General features: G+C 35.3%; 1 protein-coding gene across 1 annotated transcript in view; it reads left to right on the top strand.

Annotated features, from left to right (window-relative positions):
- Window positions 1-14174, top strand: part of SLC22A23 (solute carrier family 22 member 23) — a 265206-nt gene that overhangs the window by 173638 nt on the left and 77394 nt on the right. The window contains exon 4 of the mRNA XM_051970757.1: window positions 11297-11465. Within this exon, the coding sequence (XP_051826717.1) occupies window positions 11297-11465 (169 nt within the window). The remainder of the gene's footprint in view (window positions 1-11296; window positions 11466-14174) is intronic.

Here is a 14174-nt window from a genome sequence, read left to right on the forward strand (position 1 = left end):
TTGTAAATTGCCTAAAAAACAATAACTTCAGATCCACTTCTGCAAAAACATGATTAATTGCTTTATTCCCCCCCTCCCAACTCCATGAGGTCCCTCACAAGTATCTAACATTTAAGTTCTTCTCAAATTCAAGTAAAAATTCCAGCATTTCATATTTTTCTCCAGCATTACATATTAAATCCACTGGGAATCACTTCCATGGTTGTTAATTTTTTTATGATCCGAGTTATGCTGGAAACCTTAATCGGATTTTTAAAAAATCCTTGGGTTTATTTAGGAGTAGATAAGACTCTGGTGATGTAGAAAATGTGTCGTTTCCCACTTCCCAAACTTGAGAACTATTTTATATATCCCCTCTCTGCCTCTTCATGAAATGAAGGTGACCTGCCTTCTTGAAGACTCTACCAGGAGAGGAGAAGCTGATAGCTTCTACCAAGCTTGAAAAGCTTCAAGGAATGGTCCCATGATGGATTGTTAATCTCTCATTGGAGGACCAATCAGAGAGGTCCTTTGCCAGCCAGGTTGGCAAGGAGAATGGGTTTTTCATTGTCACAGCAACTCTTAAAGAATATCTATGGAGTCATAGCATTTTGTAGCTCTAAGGTGGCCCCAGAGAGAAAGTTATGGCATTTTTAAGGTTTGGAAGATGGCAGAGTAAGAGAAGCTTTAGGCTTCTGAAGGATATTTTTTCTGTTGTTTATTTTCATATACACATATACATCAGAAACAATCAGACTAACTAAACATTTTCAAAATCTATACTATCAAGGTCATTAACAGGGAGAAATGGGAGATGAGAAGTGGAACCAAAATCTCAGTACTGGAGAAGAGCTCTGTCAGTTAAAGCTAAAGAAGAAATCTGAATCTTTTTCCCCTTGGTCTTTCTAAGAAATGTATTTGTTAGAGAGATCCCTAAGCAACAATTTGGAAGTTACCTAAGGAACTTTGAGTAGTAAATTTACTGATTGCTACTGTTGCCGATAGCCCTAAAATCTGCTCGAATAGACTGTGCTTTCTGTGGATAAGGATGCTTTTGCAATATTTTAACTCGTTAGTCTATAAGGAAGTTCTAATAGCGAATGACCATGGACAAGTCATTTAAAATCTCTGAGCTTCAGTTTCCTTATCCGTAAAAATAAGGGGATTAACATGTGCAAAAATGTTTGTAGCAGTTCTTTTTTGTAGTGGTAAGGAACTGGTAATTGAGTGCATGTCCATCAATTGGGGAATGGCTGAATAAGTTTTGTATATGAATATAAGGTGATACTGTTGTTCTATAAGAATTGATGAATAGAATGATTTCAAAAAGGCCTGGAGAAACTTATATGAACTGATGCTAAGTGAAGTGAGTAGAACCAAGAGAATATTGTACACAGCAGCAACAAAATTATGTGAGGATCAACTGTGATGGACTTGGCTCTTTTCAACAATGAGGTGATTCAAAGTAATTGTAACAGACTTGTGATGGAAAGTGTCGTCTATATCCAGAGAGAGAACTATGAAGATTAAGTGTGGATCACAGAATAGTATTTCCACCTTTTGTTGTTGTTGTTTGTTTGTTTGCTGTTTTTTTTCCTTTCTTTGTGTTTTTTTCCCTTTGTTCTGTTTTTTTTGTTTTGTTTGGTTTTGTTTTGCACAGCACAGCATGACAAAAATGGGAATATGTTAGAAGAACTACATATATTTAACCTATATTGGATTACTTGATGTCTTGGATGGGAGGAGAAAAGAGAGAAAAATTTGAAACACAGGGTTTTGCAAAAGTGAATGTTGAAAGCTATCTTTGCATGTATTTGGAAAAATAAAATACCATTAAAAATAAGAGGATTAAAATCAGTGACCTCTAAGGTCCCTTCAAGCTCCAAATTGATGATTCTGGATGAATTTTAAATCTTACCCATTGTCCAAGACAGCTGGTGCTTCAGTAAATAGAATTCTGGGCCTGAAGTCAGGAAGTTCTCAGTTTAAAGCACAGCTGTGTGATCCTGGGCAAATCACTTAACCTCAGATTTTTCAACTGTGAAATTGTTATAATAATAGCACTATTTCATGGGGTTGTTGTAAGGAGCAAATGAGTTAGTATTTGTGGAAAAAAAGAAAAAAGAAAAAATCACTTAGCAAATTACTTAATACATAAATAAATGCTTATTCCCTTCCCCCTTTACAAAATGAACTTTGTTTGTTTCCCAATTGCATTGCCCAAACCTTCAACCCCATTACCCAGAGGAGTTGTTTGCTTTGTCTCATATCACTATGCTTTGTTTTTTCCTGATCTCCATTAGCAGATATGCTCCTCCACCAGTTATCTGAATTTAGAAACATTATGCAAGTGGCATGAGGCTGGCTCCATGTGCAGTTCTGCTCTGGTGAAGGGACCTATCCTAGCCACCATATTTCCTTCCTTCTATGGTTCTAGTAATTCAGAGTAGCTTCAAACCATGTATTTAAACAGCCCTGCCTATTTAAAACTAGGCTCCTTTGATAGGGTGGCTTTGGAGAGCCTTTTTTTGAACTGGCATCAAAGCATATAATCACATGTTAATGATCAAGCCTTAATTGATATCTGACAAGAGGGTATTTCTGGATTGCACAAATTCTCTCATGGAACTAGCAATATCCTAATTCTAAGAGAGATCTTAGATTTGTTTGTTTTCTACCATGGGACAACTCTGGGCTCCTTCAATTTAATTTCTAAAATATGTGGAAGCAAAGGAATGAGGCTAGGTTTCCCTTTCCCTAGTGCTATTTTCCTCCTTTCCCAGAGAGTGTTAAATCTATATAGATGAAGCTGGAGAAATTTGACCCAATTTAAATATAGTGAGTTGAAGACCTCACTTTTTATAAAGCTTGTCTCATTTGCATTCTAATAAGTTTGGTATTATCTCTAGTTGGTCAAGCATTACTTGAGAGAACAGAGAAAGACAAAAATAAAGGGGGCATCCATCCAATTTTTAATTTTGTGTATTTCAGAACGTAACCTCTGACCTGAAACCTTGGCTGATATACTTTGGAATACATTGACTCCAAATCTTACTTTTGTAGACTACGTGCTTCAAACTTTTTGTGCTTGTCTTCTCATTAGTTTTCTGCCTTATCACCTAAAGAATAGAAATTGATAAGGGAAATATAGAGTTCTTTTTTTTTCAGGATATTTGTGAAATTTTAAATTTTTATGATAATCAAACATTGCCTTAGGCTACCAAAAAGCTCTTAACAGAATCTCACCAGTTCATATTCTAGCTTGAAGCTTCACAGTATCCTTCCCTGGCTGCCCATTTGGGATATAACTGGGAGAATATCATTCCTACTATTTCTGTAGTTGGATTGGTCTGGGCATTGCTCCATTCTTATTTGCAGCTTAAACACCCTATATTAAGTTTTAATTAAATGCTGTATAATTCTCCTGCCCTTCAATAACTTCTGTACTTATCTCTAAAGAGCATCTAGTTTTAAAAAATAATCTCAAAGCCATCATATGATATTAAAGTTCATATAATCATAGCAAATGAAAATTCTTTTTGTTGTTGGTGTTCTTTTGTATTTCTTCAGGTCTAATTTTTTTAAAGAATGAATGACATGAGAACTTAAAGTAACTGAAATAAAAAGAAGGAAAAAAGTTAAAATTGGGCTTTTTTCAAAGGATAAGAAAAGCTAAATACTACAATGTATCAAAATCAGGGTGGGAAATTCATTGGTTCTTCCTGAATAACCAAAGTGTCAAACTTGACACTAGAGTGATTGGAAGATGAAAGCATGTACTTGAAATGGTGAATCTGAGATTGGACAGAGGACATAATAATGAACTTAGTGTCAACTTGTCATTCACTGCACTAGCAAGAGTGCACATGCAACAGGAAAATCAAACTCCACAGAATAGTAATCCGTCTGGAAAGGTTGGCTTCCAATCCTGGACATTTACTCTAAAAAGTACTTTAAATTGTGATGGAAACCCATTCACTAGTCACTATTCGGATCAAATTTGGTACAAAGGAATCTTTGCTCTGGTAATGACCCCTCTCGATAGAACAGCTAGATTTAGGAACTTTATGGCTTTTTCTTTCTGAAGCAATTGGGGTTAAGTGACTTGCCCAGGGTCACACAGCTAGGAAGTGTTAAGTATCTGAGGTCAGATTTGAACTTAGGTCCTCCTGACTCCAAGGTGCTCTACCCACTGCACCAACTAACTGCCCCCTTCTTTCTTTAGGACAAATTCTCCTGCCTACTGACCCTTGTAGTGGAGGACAGACTCTGAGATTCAATTATAATCGACTACACTTGTCTATGACTTTGCCAATAAAACACCTATCAGGCTGGGGTAACATTTTTTATCTTAAAGCATATACTTTTTTGGGTGAGATGTAGTAACTAACATCTCCTAATAAGGCCTAATGCCTACAAATGGCATAGATTTATTTTTTTATTCCTCCTTGCTCATTCTTCTCAAAAATCTACTTTTTATTCTTGTTTTCAGTCTTTTTTCAGTCATATTCAATTCTTTGTGACCCTATTTAAGGTTGTCTTGGCAAAAACACTATGGTAGTAGTAAGGAATTTTCCTGATTAAAGACCCAGCACTCTCTCCAGTGTGCCTAGCTGCCCCTACTTATTTTATCAACATCCAAGGGTTAGTATGGTGGGTATATCATTAATAATCTTTTGGACCAGGAATCAAGAATCCATAATGGTTCTAGTTTAGCCACCAACCTACGATCTTGAAAAATTCACTTAACTTACTTAGTCCGCTATTAAAGGAAAAGATTGATTTTGATGATCTCAGATGCCTTTTCCAGATCTCATTCATTATAATTCTATATACTAATTGACCATACATTGAATTTTTTAATTAACCCATCAGAAACTTCAGGCTATATGGCAATGCCTATTTTATATTTATTGAACTGAACTGACTTCTTGGCCCAATGAAATAAGATTCTTCTCTTGGTACAGCTAGGTACCCATTAATGCAATTGCACTGTGCATTGCCATTGTTCTGGAACAAATTGAATATTTTACATAATTATAACAGTACAAATTCAAAAACATGGAACTACTTCAGGAGATTCATAGGACCTTGCATTTTTAGATTCGTTTTATAATTTCACTTGTTTTGTTCATTCAGGATTTACTCAGCTTAGGTTATAAATCAGACATTGCAGGGATACCCAGATACTTTTAAACTTAAACATTCACAAATGAGGGTGGAACCTATCTAGACACTTGTTTCAGAAAATACACTGAGCTCCTTTATGTGACCAATATTACCTTAATGTTGAGGATCCCAAGTAATATGTCCCCAAAAAGAGGGGAAGGAACTATGGTTCCAATTTTTTCATCTTTGTGTCTCTAAAATAAGGTAGTAGAAATGAGGAGGGGAGGAGGGAAAACAGAAGCTATTAGTAATACATAGTGTGTGTTGTGAAATGGAGCTATTATATTATTTTGACATTATCTTTCTGATTTCATAGGAAAGGTTACTTGGGTGTCCAAGTGCTAAATTTTCATATCTGATTCTACTATAAGCTGAACCTCTGGAACACTGAACTTACACTGAGCTAATGCAGATTTCTCGTTTCCATAGCAGCAAATCTACTGCTTGTGCTTAATAAGTGAAAACTAGAGCAACCAACTGCTACTTGCCTTTTTTTTTTTAAAAGACCTAGGTCTCTTTATTATTTTTAAGAGCAAACATGCTAGGCCTAGGGTGATAACTTTTTCTTCTCTCAGAAAAAAAAAATCTGTGAAATGAACCTCTCCTCATCTAGAGGAAGTAATAAGCCATATAAGTAGACTGGGAACTTGGTGTTTAATCCTGTTTTCCTAATTAAATAGCAAATGGCTTTTTATAAGCTATAGTCTAAGAGGTTAGGTTTTTCTCCTCCAGGTTATGGTGATGAGCAGTTTATTTGGGGCTTACAGTAATGAATATTTTGATTATTTACTGATGAGTTGGCGTTTGTCTTGCCTGGCACAATGCCCAATACCTGTTAGAGTAGCTTTTTGAGGTCTCTCCTTCATTTTCTCTTCCCCCTATTTCACTTTATCACTCTACTCTCTCTGCAAAGGCAGATTTTTGTAGCCAAAGAAACACCAATAAAGTCCATCATCCATTTGGCTACAGGGAGGAAAGACAGACATTTTTCCTATTATAGAATCCACCTACATTTTATTTTTTGTTTTAAAATCATTTCCACCAAGTTTTAAAAAGAATAAAGACAGCTGTGGGATATATGGTGAGGGAAGACAGCAAGTAAGTAAATAAAACTTGAAGTTACTGGTCTATTTAGCCTGGAGAAGTCTTAGGAAGCTCATGTGGCTGCCTTTAATTATTTGAAGGGCTGTCAAGGAGTAAAGAATTCAAGATATTCTGCTTAGTCCCAGAGGACAGACCTAGGAACAGTGGATGTCATTGGAGAGAGGTAAATACTAGCTCTGTGCCAGGCAAAACTTCCTAACAGTCAGAGCTGTCAAACATGGTGGTGGAGGATCTTCCAGGGGGATAGTAAGTTTGTCTTCACTAAAGGTCTATAAGCAATGCTCAGATGAACACTTTTTTTTGGGGGGGCGGGGGGAGGAGGTAGTAGTCATTATAGGCATGAATTGAACTAAATGTCAGGAAAGTCCCTACCAACCACGAGATCTTCTGATTCTTGAATTTGGTGGGCCTTACAGACACCTGAAGTCAGAAAGACTCTTCTCCCTAAGTTCAAATCTGACCTCAGATACTTAGTAGTTGGGCTTAACTCTGTTTGCCTCAGTTTCCTCATTTGTAAAACAAGCTAGAAAAGGAAATAGCAAATCACTCTAGTGTCTTTGCCAAGAAAACTCCAAAAGGAGTCACAAAGAGTTAGACATGACTGAAAAATGATTGAACAATAACAGGAACAGGTTTACCAAGTCAGATTCTCTTCTCTCTTAATGAGATACCCAGGTGGCCCAGTGGATAGTCTTGCACTCTCTATGTTAGTCTATGATAGTCTTTGCATCTCTCTATGTCTCAGTTTCCTGTTCTGTAAATAGGGATAACAATAATCCTTATTTCCCAGAGTTTAAGTGAGGTTTAATGAAAAAACATAGGTAAAAGTGCTTTTCAAACTTTAAAGTAATGAATAAATGCTAATTATGATGATGATGATCATGCTAAACTTTTATGATCAATAATCATATTTTACTTGTTTAACCACTGTGACCACATTAGCTGTTAGATTTATACATTAAATTAGAAGAATAACTTTATACAAACATCAGGAAAAATGAGAATAATATTGCCAATAGAATCCCAATAGAATAAGCATCACCATTAGATCGCTGGTGGATTCACATCTATTTTATTGTTCTGTTTTTAATGATTCATTTATTAAAAGATACGGTTTTAGTGAACTTGATTACACAGAGTGAATGTTTAATTCATCATTTGGGAGCAGAAACTGCTGTCAGAAAGAATGTAAAGCAACAGAACAGGAGACAGGAGATGCAGAATGGGTGTGGGAGAGGATTTGGGAAGAGTTCCCAAATTGAGGGGAATCTTTAGGATAGCATCATAAACCAGAAGTAATGAGAAAGCATCAATTTATGGGATTACAGAATTAGGTTTTAGGAAATATTTTGGACAAAGAAGTGTTTGAATTACCGAGGATCCTGCCAAGGGCAGAAAAAATACCTCATGGAAAGAAACTCAATAGCATATCAAGACCAGAGGAAATAAAAATGCATGGAACTAGCAAATTCTGATCTAAGAGGATCAGCATTTCTTAATGGTTTGTTTTGCATAAGTCACTTTTCCTATAAAACGGGTACACTATCTATCATGGATTGTTGGAGAGAATAACAAATGAAAAAAATTGTAAAAAGCCTGGCTAATTATAGGGGGCTATTTTATTTAGGAAATGTGATCTAGCAGGTAGGAGGTTGGCCTGTGGACTTAATAAACCCGAGTTCAGATCCCATATTAGATACTCATTGTCTGAGCAGTACCCTAGTAGAGTCATGTATTTTAAGTAATTACTGATTACATTCTATCTTATGTTTTCCCCTTTAGAACATATACTCCTTGATGGCAAAGTCAACTTCTTATCCTTTTTTATATGGCAAAGACAACTTCTTATCCTTTTTTATATTTCCAGCACTTAGAAGAAGGAGGGGAAAAATAAGCATTTATTGAGCACCTACTATATACAGGGCACTATGATAAATACTTCACAAATATGATATCATTTAATCTTCATAACAACCCTGTAGGCAGGTGTGATTATTGTTCCCATTTTATAAGTGAGGCAATTGAAGTAGACAGAGGTTAAATGAGTTGCTCAAGGTTACATGGCTAGTAATTGGTCAAGAGCTGATAGGAACTCCCTGACTACAAGAACAATGATTGCCTGACTGTTGTCCTGGGCCTCTCCTTAAGACAGGGTGTTTTATATATTGGTCAAGCTGCCATCTGGGGGAGGAGGTGGGGGGAAGGAGGGGAAAAATTGGAACAAAAGGTTTGACAATTGTCAATGCTATAAAATTACCCATGCATGTAACTTCTAAATGAAAAGCTATAATAATAACAATAATAAAAAAAGACAGGGTGTTTTCTTTTTTAAAATAATAATATTCTTTTTTATTACTATTTTATTTTTCTAAATACATGCAAAGATAATTTTCAACATTCATCCTTGCAAAATCTTGTGTTTCAAATTTTCCTCCCTCTCTTCTCCCCTTCCCCTTTCCCAATACAGCAAGCAATCTGGTATAGGTTAAACATGTACAATTCTTCTAAATATATTTCCATATTCATCCTGCTACATAAGAAAAATCAGATGAAAAGGGAAAAAATATGAGAAAGAAAAAAGCAAACAAATAAAAACAAGAATAAAAACGGTGAAAATACTATGCTTTGATCCATATTCAGTCTATATAGTTCTTTCTCTCTCTGGAAGCAGATAGCATTTTCATTTCAAAGATTTTAGAATTGTTTTGGGTCACTGAATTGCTGAGAACAAAGTCCATCACATTTCATCGTTACATAATCTTGTTATTGCTGTGTTCAATGTTTTCCTGGTTATTCTCGTTTCACTTAGCATCAGTTCATATAATGCTTTTCAGGCTTTTCTGAAATCTGCCTGCTGATCATTTCTTATAGAACAATAATATTCCATTACATTTATATACCGTAACCATTTTCCAACTGATGGACATTCACTCAGTTTCCAGTTCCTTACCACCACAAAAAGGACTGCTACAAACATTTTTGTACATGTAGGTCCTTTTTCCCTCCTTTGGGAGGGATTTCTTTGGGATACAGACCCAGTAATGGCACTGCTGGGTCAAAGAATATGCACCGTTTTGTAGCCCATTGGGTATAGGTCCAAATTGCTTTCCAAAATAGATGAATTCACAAATCCACTAACAATGCATTAGTATCTCAGTTTTCCCACATCCCCTCCAACATTTACCATTGTCTTTCCCTGTTATCTTAGCCAATCTGAAAAGTGTGAAGTAGTTCCTCAGAGTTGTCTTAATTTTTCTAATCAATAGTGATTTAGAGCATTTTTTCATATGACTAGAAATGACTTTAATTTCTTCATCTGAAAATTGTCTGTTCATATTCTTTCATCCTTATCATTTGGGGAATGGCTTATAACTTTATAAATTTGAATAAATTCTCTACAAATATTAGAAATGAAACCTTTATCAGAAATACTGATTGTAAAAAAAAAAATTCTCAGCTTTTCACTTTCTTTCTAATATTGGCTGCATTGGTTTTATTGTGCAAAAACTTTTTAATTTAATGTAATCAAAATTATTCATTTTGCATTTCATAATGTTCTCTAGTTCTTCTTTGGCCATAAATTCCTTCCTTTTCCACAGATTTGAGACTTAACCTATCTCTTGTTCTCCTAATTTGCTCATAGTATCTCCCTGTTTTATCATTTTGATCTTATCTTGGTATAGAGTGTTAGATGGTAGTCAATGGCTAGTTTCTGCCATATTATTTTCCCAGCAATTTTTGTCAAATAATGAGTTCTTATCTCAGAAACTAGAGTCCTTGGATTTATCAAACACTTGATTACTAAATAATTTTTTCAATTAAAAATTTATTTCTCTTTCTTCTGCCTTTTCCCCATTGAAAAAGAAAAAAAAAGACAAACAAAATACTAGTAACAAATATGTGCACTAAAGCAAAACAAATTCCCACACTGTCCATACCAAACAAACTTAGAAAAACACATATCACAGTCCATACCCTAAATTCATCGCCTCTTTGAAAAAGTGGATAGGATATTTGATTATTGGAATCATGGTTGGTCACTTCATTGATCAAAGTTCTTATTTCATTCAAAGTTGTGTGTCTTTGTAAATGTTATTATTGTCATATAAATTGTTTGAGTTTCACTTACTTCATTCTACATCAATTCATAGATCTGCCCAATTTCTCTGAAATAGACTTTTTAATCATTTCTCATGGAATTATAATGTTCTTTAACATCCATATGCCATAATTTGTTTAGCTATTTTTCAATTGATAAGTACCTTTTTAGATTCCAGTTCCTTATCAAGACAACAAGATCTGCTATAAATATTTTTATACACATTGGACTTTTTCCTTTCTCTTGGATATCTTTAGTTTCTAGATGAGTCTATTATGACATCTTGACCTAACCTTTATATGGTCTGTTTATTTTTTTGTTATAGGTCTGTTAGAGGTATCATTTGATTAAAATATATGTAAGTATAGTTAATTATTGGAGCTGGAGAAGGATCAAAGAATATTAAGTTTAACATCAATGTACTTGGATTCAATTTGTACCTGCCTCTTAGTAACTATGTCAGTTAACTTCTCTAAATTATGATCTCTTTTCAGCTTACCTTTCTCTCAATCTATCAGTGTGAGATGTTATTTATTAAGCCCAAATCTTTTCAATTTAAAAATATTTTGATAACTTTATTTCAATATAATTTATTTTTTATCTTATTTTATTATTTATGTATTTTGAGAAGGGGTTCATAATACTTTGCCAGATTCCCATAGAGGTCCATCATAGACAGACAGACAGACAGACAGACACACACACACACACACACACACACACACACACACAGAGGTTAAGAACTCCCTATTCTAAGATAATAAGTTGCAGAACCATTGCCAATCTGCATTAGTCAAGGGAATGTCTTTACCACAAGGGAATGTCATCACCAGGAGCTCCAGTGAAGTCATACATCTTGACTTAATGAATTAAAATGTTTGGTCTATCTCCTGTTAATACCGAGAGTGTTTTGCTCATGTCCCCTTTTTTTTCCTTTTCATTCAGGAATAGAACTTTGTCCTCCTGGACATCGGTTCATGATCACGATGGTGGCAAGCTTCATAGCTATGGCAGGACAGTTCCTCATGCCAGGCTTGGCAGCTCTCTGCAGGGATTGGCAAGTCCTCCAGGCTCTCATCATCTGTCCCTTTCTCCTGATGCTTCTCTACTGGTCGTAAGTATTCATTTCACTCTTTGGAAGGAATAATACCGAATTCCTTTTGGGTAAGGGAAAGAGGGCTAAATAGACCAGATTTAGTTCTGTGGTTTGGAGATAATTCTAATATCAAACAATATTGAATATCAGTTCAATTTAATAAAATATTTATTAAGTATCTACTCTGTGGCAGACATTCAACAGACATTTATTGAATGCCCACTATTTGCCATAGGATATAAGGATATAGTCAATAACAAACACATAGTAGTATAAAGTAGTAGTGTCAAACTCAAAGAGAAATGGAGGGCCACTAAACCCTACATAAAGATCCCTGCAAGCTTCATATTGGCTTAGAAAACTACATATTAATATTATGTATGTTCTGGTATGTTTTTATTTATTTTGCTATTTCCCAATTACATTTGAATCTGATTTGACTGCACAGGAGAGTGCTACAGGCTGCATGTTTTGATACCTTTGCTATAAGACATTTTTCTTGCTCTTAAAGAACTTAGGATTCTTTTAATTTCTGCATTTTTCTGTTGATAGTTTTAAGGAGAATTCAAATGTTTAATGGGAGGGGGAATAAGAGATGGCAAGGAGGGGGGCGGGAAGATCTTTTAATTAGTAAATGAGTCTGTTATGATATCTTGAGCTGGACTTTGTGGAGTCTATTTCTTTTTCTATTTTTTATTTATTTATTATTTCATTCATGCGTATACTTTCACTCTTTGTCCTGCTATTTTTGTTTCATTTTGAATCCACTTAACCTCCTTCAGTGAAGCGAGAAATAGAGATTGGGGAGGAAGATTATCCCATCCATTTCTTGCTTTTCTTATTCTTCTTCCCCTTCACCTTTACCTCTTCTTTTCTTCTATACTGTATTTAATTCTATTCTTTAATCTCTAATAAAAAACTTCTCCAGAGAATATCAATTATACTTGTACTTTATTTGCTGGAAATGAGATTCTCCCCTTTCTAAAAGTGAGAGTCTAGAGGAAAAAAAGGAGCAAGGTTGTTTTTTTTTTAACTTTATTAACACTTCTATATTTTGTTCTTAAATAAAAATGAATGAAATGGAAAAGAAAATAATGGCAAGATAGAGTATAAATGGTTTTTCTTCAAGAGTCTGATTCTTGCTTGCTATATAACGAGCAACCTCTGCAACAGTGGCAATCTAGTAATAGCCTGGGAGGGAGGGGAAAAGAAGGGGGAACGGGCCACCAGCTAGAAAGATTGATCAACAGAAGCTGCTTCTTGACCCCCCCCTGTCTTTACCCCTTTCCCCACAGAGCAGGAAACTGTGCTGTGTCTGTATCATTTTTCTCCCAGACAGTGTGTGCTCCCCACATCCTACCAAAAATATTTCAAAAACTATTCTTCCTTCCTTAAGTAGGATGAATTTTTACAGCAGGGAACTCTTGACCACTAATTGTCACTTGATAAAGTTCATTTCCTATTTCTGTTTCTCACATCTTGCTTTCAAATACATACAGTACAAACACACACTCAAATTTGTTGGAGGGTGTATGAAGAGGTTGGATCCAGGATTAATAATTCCTTTAGCCCTGAGTGCTACTAATGCTAAAAATTAGTAAGCAACAAAATAAAAATAGAATAGAAAAGGAGAAGAACAACTCAAATGTAGAAGTAAATATCATTACCAATTACTTCAGTGACCAAATGTAACTATGTCAACTCCTGGATTTCAGATTTGATTTGTTTGGTTCCACTTATATTTATAGAACCAGTAGAATACTTGAACTGCCTCAGAATGGGAGTTTAATGGAGATCATCTTTTCCTGGCAATTTGAAAAAGGTCCAGGATTGCATCATAAGACTATAAGATCTTACTGATCATCTCATTTTGTAGATGAGGACACTGAGGCCAGAGGGAATAAGTGGTAGGACTGGAAAGTTCAATTCTCAAATGATATCATTGTTTCCACTTCTCATTCCCACTCACCTGATTTGCCTTACGCTTGTTCTTTAGTCTCCAAGAACCAACAATTAATTGTGCTTATAAATAGCTTTATAAGTTAACAAAATGCATGTAAACCATTAGTGGATACTGTTCCTTTTAAGCCTCGTAATGTGTATTTAAGACAAAGATGTGACAGACACTATACTTTCTGTATATATATATATATATATTTGTATCTATCCATCATTACTCTTTCCCAAATGAATTCATTATTGTAGTTGGGCAGGTATATACTGTCAGGCCTGAAGTCAAGAAGACTTAACTTCATGAGTTCAGATCTGGCCTCAGACACTTATTAGCTGTCCTGAGCAAGTTACTTAACCCTTTTTGCCTGAGTTTCTTCATCTGTAAAATGAGCTAGAGAAGGAAAAGCTAAGAACTCCAGTGTCTTTGCCAAGAAAACCTTGAATGGGGCCACATACTCAGACACAACTGAGATGATGAAACAGCAACAACAAATCCCTCAGTAGATCAGAAACTAGTCTTTTAGGCTAATGGAACTTGATGGTCTTTCCTCTTCTTCCCATCAGTTTTAGGGATAGAAGGAAAGCTGACCTATCTGAATACAGAAGTAATGAGAATGAGACTTAGTCAGCTTTCCAGATTAGGGGCTGTGCCTTATGCGCCTTAACCTGGCCTGTGCCTCATGCCCCTGAACCCCGCACTCTTCACACTTAAAGAATGTTTGTTCTTTGCTTTCTTGTTTTTAAAATGTTGATGACCTGATGCATGGATTCTTT

This window comes from Antechinus flavipes, chromosome 1, assembly GCF_016432865.1.
Source record: "Antechinus flavipes isolate AdamAnt ecotype Samford, QLD, Australia chromosome 1, AdamAnt_v2, whole genome shotgun sequence".
NCBI lineage: Eukaryota > Metazoa > Chordata > Mammalia > Dasyuromorphia > Dasyuridae > Antechinus > Antechinus flavipes.